We start from the raw sequence: 15077 nt of genomic DNA, 5'->3' as shown, positions 1-15077 counted from the left end.
ATAAGACTTCTCGCTTAAGTCAGTTGGGGTCATTATATGCAAAAATCTGCCTTTTTTATATTAGCATAAGGAGATCTGTGGTTTGTTGAATATAAGTAACAGTTCTGTATCTGGGGACAGCTGAGGGGGAAATAAGGGAATGTTGGTTGTTGCACACATTGGATCAAGATGTGATGAGATGTGATCTGTGCTCCGTTTCATTGAAGTAGTTAAATGTCAGTTGGTTGCTTCCATAAATTAGATGGTACTTCGTTTAAAGAGGCCTCAGTGTAAGGTACAAAAAAATAGGCTACCAGGAGATAAGCTGGTGGTGGAGTTTATTTGGTACAGCTTTTCTGCACTGGCTGCCTCACTGCCACTTTGTTATCTGAGCAGGGGTTCAGCCTTTCTGCAGCAGTGTGTGGAGTTGAGGTTATAATTACTTTTTTTGATCAACTTTATAATGCAAATAGAAAATCAAAATGTGTCAGCTTAGTTTGTGTTCTTGCAGCATTTTAATGTGTTTGAGCTATGGAAATTTGTAGAGTAACAAGATGAACCAAGTGTTGTTAGTAATATTGGGGTAAAAATACTGCACAAAGAAAATGGTGTCATTTTGAAATGTGGATTTTCTGACTATGACTTCTCTAGCACTCTTGTGAGAATCTGCATTAGGTGACGCATTATGAGTAGGTAGAGGCATCTGTAAAACTACTCAGTTTTGGAAGCTAGCACTGGAGCATTAGTTATTCCACCTCACCCCAGCCAGGAATGGGCTGCATTGCTGAACTTTTGTGCTTTCCCCACGCCTACGTCGCCCTGAACTTGCACATTTGTGCTGTATGTAGCATGCTTATGCTTTGTAGAATTTCCACAGTTTCTGCTAAGAGCCTTAACACGTAGCTGGAAGCCTGCAAATGGAATAAGATGAGAATATTTTCCTTTGCTGCTCTCTTAGTGCATAAATGGAGTTGGTTTTTTTATTTGGTTTTAGGATAACTTATGGAGTTCTGCATGAGCAAAAATAAACATGTTAAATACTTCTACTACTTGTAAAGTGTGCAGTTGGTACGTCTACCAATGCTAAGCTTTAATCTCTTAGTTTTTCTTCCTAAGACACTTATTTTTAGGCAGAAATAAGTAGCTTTTAAATTCTGTCTGGATGGAACGATCTTAATGCCCTCTGTAGATCCTTCTGTTTGTGGTAGATGATAACTGTGTATCTAAAAACCCTGAGATGTAATTTTTTAAAATTTTCTTTTTTATGGTCAGTTTATAATAAAATTCATGTAACAATTTAATTTAAAACAGAAATGTTTCATGGAAAAATTTGCCATGCTTTGGGAAGGAAGTATTCACACATGCAAAATCCCTGAAATGGCTGTGATTCAGACCCCGTTTTTAGTCAATGGAAACAGGCAGATGCCTCTAAGAATTTGGCGTGTCTGAGTTAGAGGCTTCAAGAAGCAATGTGAGCATCTTCCATCTCAGTGTGTTTGGATTTATTTCATTAAATGGTCAGAAACATTAAATCGATTTGTTTTATAAAAATGGCTGGTTTATGCACGAGGACTATCTTACTAAGATTTGAATATTTAAATATTTTCACATCAGTGTCTTCATTTGCGTCTCCATTGACATCAAGTAGTGACCATTCAGAACAAGCAAAACTTTGTCTCTATTTTAAGTCTGTTTATGTGCTTTTGTTACTTTATATTAAAATTGAAAAATACTTACAGATTTACTATAATTGTAATTTTAATTCACAGAGAAGAAAATTTCCATAGAATTTTATATTGGTAGCAGAAAGGTTTAATATAATTGTCTTAATCATAGAAAGGCAATAAACATTTTTCTAACGGGTTTTCATTTATTAAATGAAGCTTTACTAGCAGACACCACTTCTCATTCCTTCTTGGAAAGCAGTGGGATTTTGATACTTATAACCATGTGATATTTAAATCTGTATTCTACGTTACTTATTTAGTATTAGTAGAATTACTTCATGTTAAGGATTGCTCTATATTAAGAATCACTTAATAAACTGACATCTCAAGGAAGGAGTTTGCACATCTGTAGTGAGAATTTGTGAGGCAGACAACAACTTTATTTACAAAGGCGGGGAGGAGGGAGAACCACAGACTTTCTTCCATCCCTGTCTGTTTTTTCTGGTAGGTTTCTCAAGAGTTTCTCACCTTACTAATAGGAACTTCCATCATTCTGGTGCTTTGACCAGTTCCTAGAAGTGTGCTTTCTTCTTGGGCTTATTGACCCACTATCAGGACGTTAGTAGTAGACATGACTTCAGGGGATTTACTTTTGTGTTCTTTACTTACTTTAGACTTTTAAAAGTGACCTGTGTGCTTGTACATGTCATTTGCTTTTGGTAACAGTCTTCAGGGTTTCTTTCTGCCAGAAACACAATCACAGATTCCAAGTCTTTCTTTATACTTCGGGTTACTTGTCTTAATGCTCTGCCAAGCTATAAGGAAGTTGGAAAACATCTATTTATCTTCCTATCAGGCCAGTCTAGCAGGAAAGATTCTTTCTGATCCAAAAGTAAATTATTAGAGGGAGACTCATAGTGTCAGAAATCCCACAGCTCCCATGTTGTTGTTGCAGGTGGCTTTAGAAAGTCTGGGAAACTGGGTAGGTGGAGGGAGTGGAGCATCTGAGAGCTAATTAGTGAAGGCTGGGCTAGTGAATGGAACAACAGAGCAAACTTGTGGGGGAAAGGGGTAACACTGGGACAGTTATCATTTTACTGTGATTGTCCTTTCATTTCTCATTTCCCTCCTCCCCAGAAGGTTTGGGTTGTATGTCCATAGATCTGCATAGGGCAAGCTGCAGCAGGGTAGTCGTGTCCATCCTGACAGCTGTAGGATGTATTATTTTATTCCAGTTAGTGCGTGCTTGCATTTTGTCTGCCATTCTGTGTAGCTTTTCCTCATTTTAAGAAATTGGTATGTATTCTGATATGTATTCTGTTACAAAATTTGGAAGGAATAGTATTTCTAATATACTATTTCTATGTTAAATCTACAAGAATGATACCTAATGTGGAAGAGCCAGGGATATGCTCTTTGCTTGAGTAATTTGAATCCATGTATTTGAAACAGTGCCTTAACTGCTAGGCAATAAATGAATCTCACATTATGATTCTCACTGGACTCCGTCTTGCATTGGATAATTGAATAATCCTAGGGAAAAAAGTGAGAAAGGACTGTTTTTTATCCCAGTCATGAGGACTCAAGTCTGCAAGGAGTCCATGTTGGTTCTCAGGTTATTTTGCTGAGTTATTTGCATGCAGCGGTGTCAACAGGAACGTTTGGGTATGGATCCCAAACTATGCTATAACATTTTGGTTTGGATACTCCTCTGGGACACTGAGGAGGGAAGCGTAAGTTTTCTTTGGTAGAGGAATCACTCCAGTGAGTGTACTGCATCCTGAATAGATGGCCTCCTCACCAGGCATCTTTTTCTTGAGCTCTAGTTGAGGGATTTTGGTCCTTCACTTCCAGCTCGGCAGGCATAACTCTAATGCTTATTGTTACATGTCTTTAGCCAGTACCCAAAGAAATAATTTTCTTTTTTTTTTAACAGAACTTTCATTATGTTTTTCTCTGTCTCTGCTTCTCTTTGAATTTTCTGAATTTTGTGACTTATCCTATGTAGCTGTTAAGTTTGGTACAGGTCAGTATTTTGGCTGCCTACTCTTCCTCCATTGACAGCATAGTAAGAACTGTGAAACCATTTGAGAAAATATGTTAACAGAAAAGTCAGCTGAAAGTTGCTGGGAATGTTTTATGACTGAATTTTTCGTGCTTGTATTGTGTGGAAAATAAAGAAAAACTTTAAAATATACTTGTGTTGTGATTAAAAGTGCTCATTTTAATCTTAAAATCCCCAGAGGCTGGGAAGATTCTGTGAGGGAAGAGGTGGTGTGGGAGAAGACACAGTCAGTGCTGGTTACAGTCTGAAGTATTTGGTTCTTCTATGGGCAAGGAAATTGTTGTTTGTTTTTTTTTGGTTTTTTTTTTTTTTTTAACTCGAATCTGAGGCCTGAATATATTACTTCTTGATTAAAATGTTCTTAGCTTGCTCCATGAGGGTTCTGAGTCATTAGCAGCTGCATTTTAAAAATGAACTGAGTTTTCCTAAAACTACAGCATCTGTTTTTGACTTAGTAATTTGTGTAGTCTCATAAGGTAATGACCCCTTGACTAAATATCAGTGTGCTAAATGCAGTATGTGTTTAATGTTGCCTGATGCAGAATGCTTCTCCTTTGCTTATTACAAGACTTGTTTGTGGACTGCCTTGAATAGGTCACAGCAAAGATTGCTCCAAGTCTGGTGTCAAGCCATAGAAATGGGTGAAATGCTTGACACTCATCTCTTCACTAATGCTTGCAAATTGAAAAAGATGCTAAAAATGTAATTGGGGTTAATATATAACATCCCCAACCTCATACCCAGTGTAATTCTCCCTTTTTTAGTGGCTCCACTTTTCCTGCAGATGTTATCATGTGTGTTTGTTGCCATCAGCCCCTCACTGAACAAATCTTGAGGTTACTAAGACTCCTTTCTGTCATGTGAAAACAATGAGCGTCATGTGTACTTTAAATGTGCCATGATTGCAGAAGTGTTTCCCAGGCTTTCCCCATGGGTCAGGGCATGGTGTAAAAAGTGATGTTTACCTACCTTGCAAGAGGTCAAGATGTCCAAGCAGAACTGTGTTCAAATATTCAGCACCATAGAAACTTAGCGCTCTCTGGTTTTGTGTGCAACACGTAATTTTTATTTCATTGATGATAGGCTGTTTTATTTTTTTTTCTGCAAAATTGCAACCAAATTAAAATGAGGAGTTAACAAAAGCAATTCCATGTCTCACATTGGCAATGTAGCTCCAAAAATGTCCATCTTATAGGAGCTAATAATACGTTCATCAAAATCTCTATAGCCAGGTAATGTTCCAACAAAGAAATACTTTTTCTTAAGGTAAGGATGGGGCTGTAGTTCTTCGACTTTACCAGGAATTTTGCCTCTTGCAAAAGGAGAAGATAACATATTGAAAGGTTTTCTAATCATTCATCAGCATTAAAACAAAAGAACTCTTGGTACGTATCTGTTAAAATCCATCTAGCATTAGACAGCATTAAAAACTATGCTTAAATTTCTGAAGAATAATATTTGTGTTTCTAATCATAATTGGCAGAGCATAAATTGACAAAAAATGGCTGATTGCTTTCATTTATGTAATCATTCTTTCCCAAAAAATACCAACTTGTGCGTTTCTGGCACAGGGTTGTGCCACTGCCCGGAAGATAACATTATCTTCCACAGAGACTTTCCTGGAAGATGGTGCATGTCTTGCCTTAGCATTGCTAGAATGGCAGTTGTCAGAGATTTCCTTTTAAACTTTCCAGAGTTTACATGTGGCTCTTAATGGAGAGAGGAGCAGACAGGCAGGTTTCTTGCCTATGCACTACCCTTGTGAGTGAGGAGAGATCCCTGTGCCAGCTGCCTGTTATATGAGAGGCCTGAAACTTGGTGGACAACCAGTGTGCAGAGCAAGATCTTCACTTGTTACTGGTGCCAGATCAATGGCAAAGCATTTTGTATTGTTATGTTTGTATAATTCAAAGTAGTTACAGAATTTTAAACAGGAAAAAAACCCCAATATTTTTGTCTCCATTATCAAGAAATTTTCCTTACTGAAAAGCTGTAAGAACCTATCACCACACATATTATCTCCTAAAGTAAAACTAGTCTCTAGGTGTTATGTGTGAATGCACATAGCAGGAAAAGTCTTAATGTGTTGTAAGTGGTGTGATAGTCCTTCAACACAAAATGTACTGCAGGGAAGAGGTGGTTTCCTTGGTAATTATGCTTTCTGAGTTGCTTGTATGATGTCTGTTATCCCTTCAGGACTGTTGCCATTTGTACTTCATTGGGTTTTTCAGATGAAGAATTACCTTTTTTGGCCATATGCTGTTTTTTAGTATCTTTTGGCTATTTGTCATCCAAGATCTGTGTTAATCATAATAGAAAAGAAACATGTTAAGATTTTGATGATGCCTTCCAGAGCAGCAATTAAAAATTTGTCAGAACACTTCTAAAATAATTAAAACCTTTCCTGCTAAAATTAGGCTTTTCTTGAAACATGAACCCTTAGGCCTGGTGCTCCTGGCAGCATAAGTAGCTCAGGATTAAACTATAAAAACTTCTGAATGTCTTGACAATTGAATTTTAAAGAATTAGAAGTCTGAGAATCAGATATCTCTGAGGCTGTACAAACCGCACGATTCTTAGAATGTGTTTGTAGGGCAGCTTTTATTTGTAGGCAGGCCTTGAGAGCTTCAAATGCTCTTTTTTTTCCACTCTCCCCATTAGTGCACAGAGAAGATGACAGATATTACTGGGCTTCTGGCAAGTTGCAGTCTGCTGGGATTGATGTGTTAAATATCTTTCCTTTAATAAAATACTTCACTTGGTTAAGTGCTCATGTTAAAGAACTAGGTGGATTTTGAAAATATGCTGTGAGTAAAAGTGTAGGTGAGCTGTGGACTCATAATCTGTGAAACTTTGAAGTTAAAAAAAAGAAAAAGAAGGTGGGGGGGGGCTTGAGGGTATAATCTGTCAGTCCTTTTCCCCGATTTTCTTGATAAACAGTTAAATTACAGTTTCTATTGGATTATAATACTCTGCTTCCAAAAGTTTTTGTATATCATATTTTTTTTCATCTTCCACAAGAGACTCCTTTAATGTGTCAGTCAGCCTGAAAGATGTCAGACTTCTGCTTAGGGACAGTAGGGAACCACGCAGGAAATTCACTTTCAGGAGTGGCTTTTGCTTTATGGATAATCTGAAACTCAGCTGGAGGAATTTGTAAGGTGCTGGTGTGTTTTGTTTTGTTTTCCTGTTCAGCAGTTACCAAAGATGTTGTTATATTCTTGTAGGGCAATGATAGTTGATGCTTTGTTGTAGATACCTTCATGGAAAAATACTTTAAAGTGGAGTTACTGAAACCAAAGCCACTGTTGAGAAAGAGAAGTGCCACCTTCCTTCAAACTGGAGGGTGTTCGTGTTTCCTAAACAATGATCCCGAGTGCATTTCTCTCATTTATTAACAGGCAGAGAAGTTTATGTATGAATTGAAGATCAAAGATCAGACTCTTTTCAACACTTCTGCCTTCCTTTTTAGCTTGCATTAGTTCTATCCTGTTGCTCTTTGTGTTCCACTTCCAGTTCATCTCCTCCTTTTTAGTGTTTACAACCCTCCTTCTTCTCTGCATGTCCCTGGAGAGTAGGAACAACCCAAGTGTGTACAAAAGTGAGGGTGCTTTATGAGTCCCTTCTCTTTAATAAAAAAATCTGTTCATGTCATTCTTGTGTTTTTTGGTTGTTTTTGTTTGTTTGTTTGTTTTTCTGATATCTTCAGGGAGTGTCTGGAGAGGTAACCATGCTTTATATTGCTTCATCTGTTTCCATTGAAGAAAATATGTCCTGGTTACAGATTCAAATTTTCTAATTTTTGATTGGCAAATAATCTTTCTGATTGCAGGCTTTGTTCTAGACAAGGTTGTTTTTTTTTTTTTTTATTTTAGAAGAATATATTTTTCCAAGTCCTCCTACTTCCCTTATTTTTTTCCCACCCCTTTCTCATCACGCACAGAAATGTAACTTGAAGTCATATCAATATTCTTAGTGTATAGCAGTGAGTGTATGAAAGCCCACCACCTTAACATGTATTTCAATTGGCCACTTAATTTTATAATGTCAAACTTAATCACATTTTGTGAAAATTAAGCCAGTGTATTTTTATATCTTTAATTATTTCTAAAGGCTATGGTTGTATTCATCTCTTAAATTTACAGCACAGGAATGTTATTTAAGGCAGTGTAGTTAATGCTGGACTGAAATCTGTGTTTGGTATTTTAATTGATAGTGGTGTTGAGGTTGTTCTCCTTATAATAAACCTTTAATAAACAATATAGATATTTTTAGTCTGTATCAGTCTGCATCTTGTGTTTGAATTCTTCTTTAAGTACTAGAACACAGGATAGCTACAAATCAGTCTTCTTCCTCACTGGAGGCATCCTGGTTCTTTGCTGTGCAATCCATGCTTGGTTTGGAGGATGTGTTAAGGGTGAGATAGTGTTTGTGTAACCAAATGCAGTTATGAAAGCTGAGATACAGAACCACCTTCTGAAAAACCCAATGCAATCTTGTTGGTTGTATAGTGCTGAGTAAACTTGGTCCTTGTTTAGAACGCTGATTGGGAATAGTCTTGCATACCTACACTTTGTGTTTTCTCATACTGCGCTAATGTTCTGTGCTCAAGGCAGATCCAGTGGTGTAGACTGAGCATGAGAAATAAATGTACTCTACAAGCTGATTTCACATCTCCAGTTTTAGATGGGATTGTTGATGGTTTTGGAGATGTCAGGCTCTAATGCTCCTTTTCACATACAGAGGAGAAAATGTGAGGAATAAATGGATTCAAAAAGTGCAACAAGTGTTATGTGAAGTAGAAGTGGCAATGTCTTCTGTGCCGGGATGTTTGGTTCATCTAAGAAGTTTGAAGTAATGTAATGGGACTGTGGGAGAGAAGTGAAATGACTCAAAGAAGAAATGTTAAGTCAAAACCAAAATGTCAGGGAAGAGGTTTTTGCTCAGGAAAAAAAGAAAAGAAATAAAGCACTGAACTTCAAGTTTTATTTGGATAGTTTTGCTTTATTGAAATAAAGTGAAATATTTCTTACATGTACCTGTATCTTTCTGAAAGTCAGGAGTACAGATTCTTGCCCAGCTCTTAAAGTACTGATGTTACTAATAATAGTATTCAAGCTTTTATTTTTCAATCTGAATAAGCAAAACTACCCTCAGCAAAAAAAAGAAGTAATAAGGGTATCTAAGGTTCATTTCTTTCTACTTTTTTACTGTGAGGGTGCCAGAGAGGTTTTGAAGTTTCCAAACTTTGAGATACTCAAAAGATGCTTGGACATGGTCTTGACAGCCAGTTCTTGGTGTCCCTGCTTGAGCAGGGGGTGGACCAGGTGACCTCTGGAGGTCCTTGCCAACCTCAGTCATTCCATGATTCTTCAGAGCTTTTTTCTGTGTGCACGGGGGAGGAAAATTCTGTACCTTTCATTCCTTTCAAATAGCAGTTATTACGCAGGTACTCTAATGTGTGTAAGTATGAACTAATGTGCCTGGAACATTAATGTTTTTATAGGGCACAGTCTTATAGGTGCCTAATTGAGATTAAGTTTTTACCTATGTACTTTAGGTGTCTTAATTTCTTTTTTATCCTGGACCATTACCAAGTATTCATTAGTGTCTATGGCAGAATATTTCTATCTAGTCACTTCACCAAAGTTCTTAAAAATATTATTAATTCACTATTTTAAAATGATCATCAGAGTGTGAATCCTAGTACGTACGCTGTGCAATATAAAAATTGTTCTGCCCTCAGCAGAATGGAGTGAGTTGTCAGTGGTAACCTTACTGTTGTGCAGAGGACTGGTAGAGGAGAGGAACTGGTGTGCTACAAGAGATCAGTGCTCATGGTTAGGGTGCCTGAGGTCCTCGTTCATGGTTGGATGCACTGATTATGTAGAAAGCATAATTTTCAGGGTAAATGCCATATAAAGATTACCCTTAAGTAATCCTTTAGTTAAGCAGTGAGGGAAGAGGTTATAAAAATAGAAAAAACAATAAAGTAAAACACATTTTCTGCTTTTAACTATCAAGTAGTCTTAGCAGTGAAATATCCCCAAGCTGGGGTGAACCTGTGTGAGAAACAAGCTGGGTTCTCTTGTGGAGATGTGTACTGGCAAACAAAGAAAAATAAAAGTAAAATTGATATTTGAATATCTGTCTGATGGTTCCTTAATGGCCTGGATGCCTAAAGAAAGCATCCCAATCACTCTATTGCTCAAAATTAATTGAATTAGTGACAACAGAGTCAAAAGTAAATCTGATTTTGTGTGTTATTTGGTATATTTATATTTGCGAATCTAGCACTCAGCTGTTGGAGCGTTGTTCCATTTTCAGGCTCGAGCAGATGCCGTGGTCTGTGGCCTCGTGGAAGTGTGATCTGTGTGTGCCGGGGGCAGCGTGGGTGCTGTGCCTGAGCGGAGCCGGGAGCGGCAGTTCCGCAGCCGAGCGCTGGAGGGCTCCGCAGACTGACGGCTGCGGGAGGGATTTTAAGGAATTGCTGCATTGTACCTGCGCAGGGTTTAATGCTTGCCGGGCCATTTGGCTATTTGCCATAATTGGCTTTCCATTCCCTTGATTGGAATCATAGATAAAAATTTGCTAATCCACTTTCTTTGCTGAAAGTATTAGAAAAGTAATCCATCTTTTAAAAATGCTCGAACAAAATCATGTGGTATAAAGAGTACTTTATGGAATAATGAGATTAATGAGAACTGTAAGGCATATGCAATTTAAAACGTTTTTCTATGGGTTTAAGGGGAAAAATGCAATCTGGGCACTATAAAGACATAAGTACTTCCTTTTTTTATGCACTACCTTTTAAATGTGCATTACATGTTATGCTTTTGTCTACATGGCAAAATATGAGTATATATTTAGGAAGAAGGATCTGGTATTTGTTTGTAATTTAAAAAATGTTTGAAAATACCTGATTCAAACTTCTTGGCTGTGTTTTATCCTCCCTCTCCCCTCTTCTGCCCACAGGGCATCAGAGCACGGATTTTAGAAACCCTTGTAATGCTCATTCTTCTTGCACTGCTTATCCTTGGAATCGTATGGGTGGCTTCAGCACTCATAGACAATGATGCTGCCAGTATGGAGTCTTTATATGGTATGGAATGCAAAAGAACCTTCACACCAGTTTCATTGTAGATACAGAAATGCGTGTTTCCAGTTAAATGTATTTCTAGTAGATGCTATGTGAGTGTTGCACAGGTTGTGAAGAAGGTGTATTAATTCAGCCAGCACCATTTTTTATGTTAAATTCTGTGACATAAGTAGCCTGTTTCTAATAAGCTAAAGCTGTGCTCGATGGTTTTTTTTACAGACCTCTGGGAATTCTACCTCCCGTATTTATATTCCTGTATATCACTGATGGGATGCTTGTTGCTTTTGTGTAAGTATTTTCCTCATTATTCCAAAAGATGAAGGATTTTATGGTGGGGGTTTTTTTTGTCTATTGTATTTAAATTTTTTTTTTTTTGTGGTTAAAGGAAACTTTTTGATTGTGAAAGTCGAGTGAGATTTTCTTGTTCTGGGTAAATTTAAATTTAGATGTGAATTTTTTAGGTTTGGGTTCTGAAGTTTAAATAAATGGTACTTTACTTTTTCAATTTTTGACAAACTTTACACCTCACCCAAAACAATTCCAACTTCTAACTTTTTAAAGCAGGTAGTTGAAAAATACCTGCAAAGAAAAGCACAATTTTTAAATGAAATGTCTGCAGGAAGTCGGTAGTACGGTGAGACAATTATTTTGGAACATTATGTCCTATATTCAGTAAACTACCATTCTTCCTTTTGTAATTGAAAATGTTTCTGTATAGGCAGGAGTTGGAAGACAGTGCAGTCAGCTTTCATAATCACACAGCTGGTCTCTGGCCAGTCTGCAGGTCAGTTACACAATTGCATTTGAAACAAATGCAGTAAAAAACCAACCTTACACTGACTGGTCCTAACCAGAGTTCAGTCATGCATGTTTAGGGGAATAAGAAACATTATGGAAGACTCCAAATCCCACTTATAATCTCAGCCCCCTCCCTGAATAATTTCTAGAACACTGCTGAGAGGGACAGAATGTCTCCCTTTCTAGACTATTACGGTTTCGTCTCTTCTCCAAGCTTGGCAGGTTCAAAGCTTACATGGGGCTGTCACTGTGGAGAAGGAGTGGGGAATGATAATTTGTAATATCCTTTTAACAGATCTGTCTCTGAAAGAGACCTCGGTGAGTCTCCTTAGGTTCTCTGTATGTGCAGATTCTCAAATCCACTTTGGAGGAAGATGGGAGAATTAAACAATGTGCTTCTCAAAGTCTTATGCAGGCTGTTCTGAGTGGGATTGACAGAGGTGCTGAACACTTTAATGGGAAGTTGGTTTACAAAACTTCAAATCTGCCCTGTAGTTTGCTTCAGCAGAGCTGAAAATGCAGCCTCTGTTCTGGGGCTGTTGTAAACCAGGTCACCAAAATTGTTGCAAATAAATACCAGGTTTTGGAAATGTTTAACTTAAACAAGCAAATCACTCAGGTGAAGGCCCTCCTAGCTGTTAGATCTGTGTAGCTGAAAGGGCAGTATACAGCAGTGGGGCAGCTGCTGGGGTAGTGCTTCTTTAGATCTTCAGTTGGCTTAATTGCTGAAGCAGTGTTTGAGTAAAGCCTATTGCCATGGTGATTTGGAGCATCACTTCCTTTTTCTTTTCTCCTTTTCCTGCAGGATTCTTCTGCAGTAAAGGCAGACTTAAGTTAGATTTTTGAATACTCTTGTATTTTTTCTGTAATACGTAGTAGCTACAGTGAAATGCTAGTTAATAAAAATAAATGCAATCCTCACAATAAAATCTTGTCTCCTTTTTTTTGGCAACAATGTTTTATTATAGTGGAAACTATAAATGTACATCCTCATCCATGTAGTTATAAATTCCTTCATCTCCTACACGTTTCAGTATTTGAAGGCTGTTTTCCCTAAACTGTTGTTTTCTGCTAATAATTTTCTATTATCATGGTTGAGCCTTTCTACCAAGAAGCATACATGCATCATTCCTGAAAACCATTACAGGCTAGAATCAGAAAGGGCCTGTTACTTCATAGAAAATAACCTGAAGTCTGATAGCTGAGCCTACTATCAATGGAAGTTGAAGGATAACTTTCAGAGCATAGCAGCTTCAGGATCTCTTGGCCTTGCAGCTGCACCTGTGCTAAAAGATGAAACATGCCTGATACGTTCTCCAGTGCTGTGGCCAGCCGGTGTCATTCCATCCAGGATATTGCAGTTGGCAGGTGTCTGTGCACTTTGTCTCATGATAATGGTCCCTGGGCTGCCTGAACTCCAGAACTGCACTGAGAATCATTCAGCAGTGTTAAGTGGCCCAGGGCGAATCATGCCAGGAATAGTTCTAACAATTTACTGGGGTAGGCAGTCCAACCTTAAAGCCCAGGAATGTATTCTGGCACTGCTGAATTTACTAGTGAAGACATAGCCTCTGGGGCCACATGCTTTGAATAAATAATTAATTAGTTGAGCAAGTTTAAGATCTCTGATTATATGGTGTTCCTTGTTGACAAAAAAAAAATCACAGTTAAGCTCTTGGGGGGGAGAGATGCTTGTCTTGTTCAAAATTTGTGTGATTGCAGTGTGCTTAAAAGTTCGTATTGGAGCTTTAAGCTCTTGCAGTTCTTTTCAAAACCAAAAAATGGTTATATGTGGACTAGCACACTGAGCATCCAAATAAAAACCTGGTCTTTGACTTACTTATGACTGTTTTGCATGCTCTTCCTTCCCCTGCAGTGTGCACGCCAGTGGGGCTCTCACGGATGTTTACAGTAATGGGTCAGTTGCTGGTGAAGCCGACAGTAAGTGCTACACAATTCTGTCCTCCTGTGCTACCTGTGAGAAGGTAGAATGGTATTTGGGTACTTTCTTCTAAAATGCTTACACTTTTACAGAGCTCTCCAGTTCATCAGTTTCTATAACCATTATTTATGTGCTCGTTTCACATTTTTCATATCGCACAAAAGCCTGTTTTTTTCCAAAGTTTTCTTGTAATAATACATATTTCCTCTGATTTTTCAATTTATGTCAGTGCCAGTATTTCCTGCTGTGTTTTACCAGTGCCTGAAAAGTGTGGGCATATTCTGAATTCAGGAGAAAAGAATACAAGAGCAAACAAAGTCTGGGTAGCAAGAAGGGTACCTGGGGATACACACAGATGGGTGAAGTGTGGTTAGTTGTCATCTTTAAGAGCTTATTATATACAGATGCTCTTTGGTTCATGTTCTGAATGCTGTGAGGGAAGGGAGAAGTTTGTACCATGTACAAGTGCTCTAGTGACTTGGGTGTCACATGTCCTAGATTGTATTTACTGAAATTTGGATTCACTTAGATCTTGCATTCCTTTTCATTAGTCATTTCAACCCTGGAAATACAAAGAAAATATGTACTACTTATCTTATCTGTCAGCTTTAGTCTCAAAGCACCTGATAGCTGAGGTAGACAGACTTCATTCATTTGATTTTAGCTTCCGATAGCAACTTATATTTGCATGAAATACTGGCTTATATGAAAAGGTGCTTTTAATATAATTTTTCAAAATTTGTATTTATTTTTGCTTAAATTGAGTGTGAAGGTTGATAAGATTTGAATGTAGGACAGACATACTATTCTGTCTCTTTAGATTGAAACTGAACATAAAAGCCTTAACTTGAAATAAAAACAGTAACTTTGCTTACAGTAAAGATACAGCTGTGTAACAGAATGGAATAATCTTCTGTGAAGTTCTTATTTGTGTCAGTGTTGTAAAGTTGTAGACTGTATTTAAAGTACAGCTTACTGAAGCAAAGTGAACCTGATTATGTAAGTGCAGTCAAGAAAACAAGTGTCTCTGATACTCAGTTCATGTTTCTGTTTCCAAATACAGATCCTGGAAGACCTAGATGAGCAGATGTATATCATCACTTTAGAAGAAGAAGCAATTCAGAGGAAGCTTAATGGTATGTGTGTTATACTGTAATGACAGTGCTTCAGATCAAGTATTTAGAGTAGAGTGGTTCTGGTCAGGAGTATTGGTCTCACTGGTGTGCAGTCTTCTCTCTCAAAGCAGAAAATTTCAACATCTTAGTCTGTAACAAATGCTAAAGGTGTACATTTCCTTGCTGGGTTTTCCAAGATTGGTTCTTTGTGTGTGGTTTGCTTTGATTTTCTTTTTAAATTGTTAATCAGCTCTCTAATGTGGGAATGTTCTCAGCCTGTGAGAGCAATTGAAAAGTTGTCCAGACCCACCACCCTTACTGCAAAATAGCTTGGATTGGTAAATGACTCTATTTCAGCCTTGTTTGAAGGACAATGAACAATTAGCAAAAGAGGCTTGACTTCCTGCAATAT

At 37.7% G+C, this 15077-nt stretch overlaps 1 protein-coding gene across 3 annotated transcripts in view; it reads left to right on the top strand.

Annotated features, from left to right (window-relative positions):
* The window catches only part of LMBR1 (limb development membrane protein 1), a 69145-nt gene that overhangs the window by 31503 nt on the left and 22565 nt on the right, over nucleotides 1-15077 (top strand). For 2 of the 3 annotated variants that reach the window (XM_082291864.1, XM_082291866.1), the window contains 4 exons: nucleotides 10687-10813; nucleotides 11030-11098; nucleotides 13485-13549; nucleotides 14614-14686. In XM_082291864.1, the coding sequence (XP_082147990.1) occupies nucleotides 10687-10813; nucleotides 11030-11098; nucleotides 13485-13549; nucleotides 14614-14686 (334 nt within the window). The remainder of the gene's footprint in view (nucleotides 1-10686; nucleotides 10814-11029; nucleotides 11099-13484; nucleotides 13550-14613; nucleotides 14687-15077) is intronic. The other variant, XM_082291865.1, reaches the window with a different exon arrangement.

Source organism: Coloeus monedula (assembly GCF_965178545.1).
Source record: "Coloeus monedula genome assembly, chromosome: 1".
Lineage (NCBI taxonomy): Eukaryota > Metazoa > Chordata > Aves > Passeriformes > Corvidae > Coloeus > Coloeus monedula.
The sequence above is the reverse complement of the archived record's forward strand: the minus strand, read 5'-3'. Positions and strand labels throughout refer to the sequence as shown.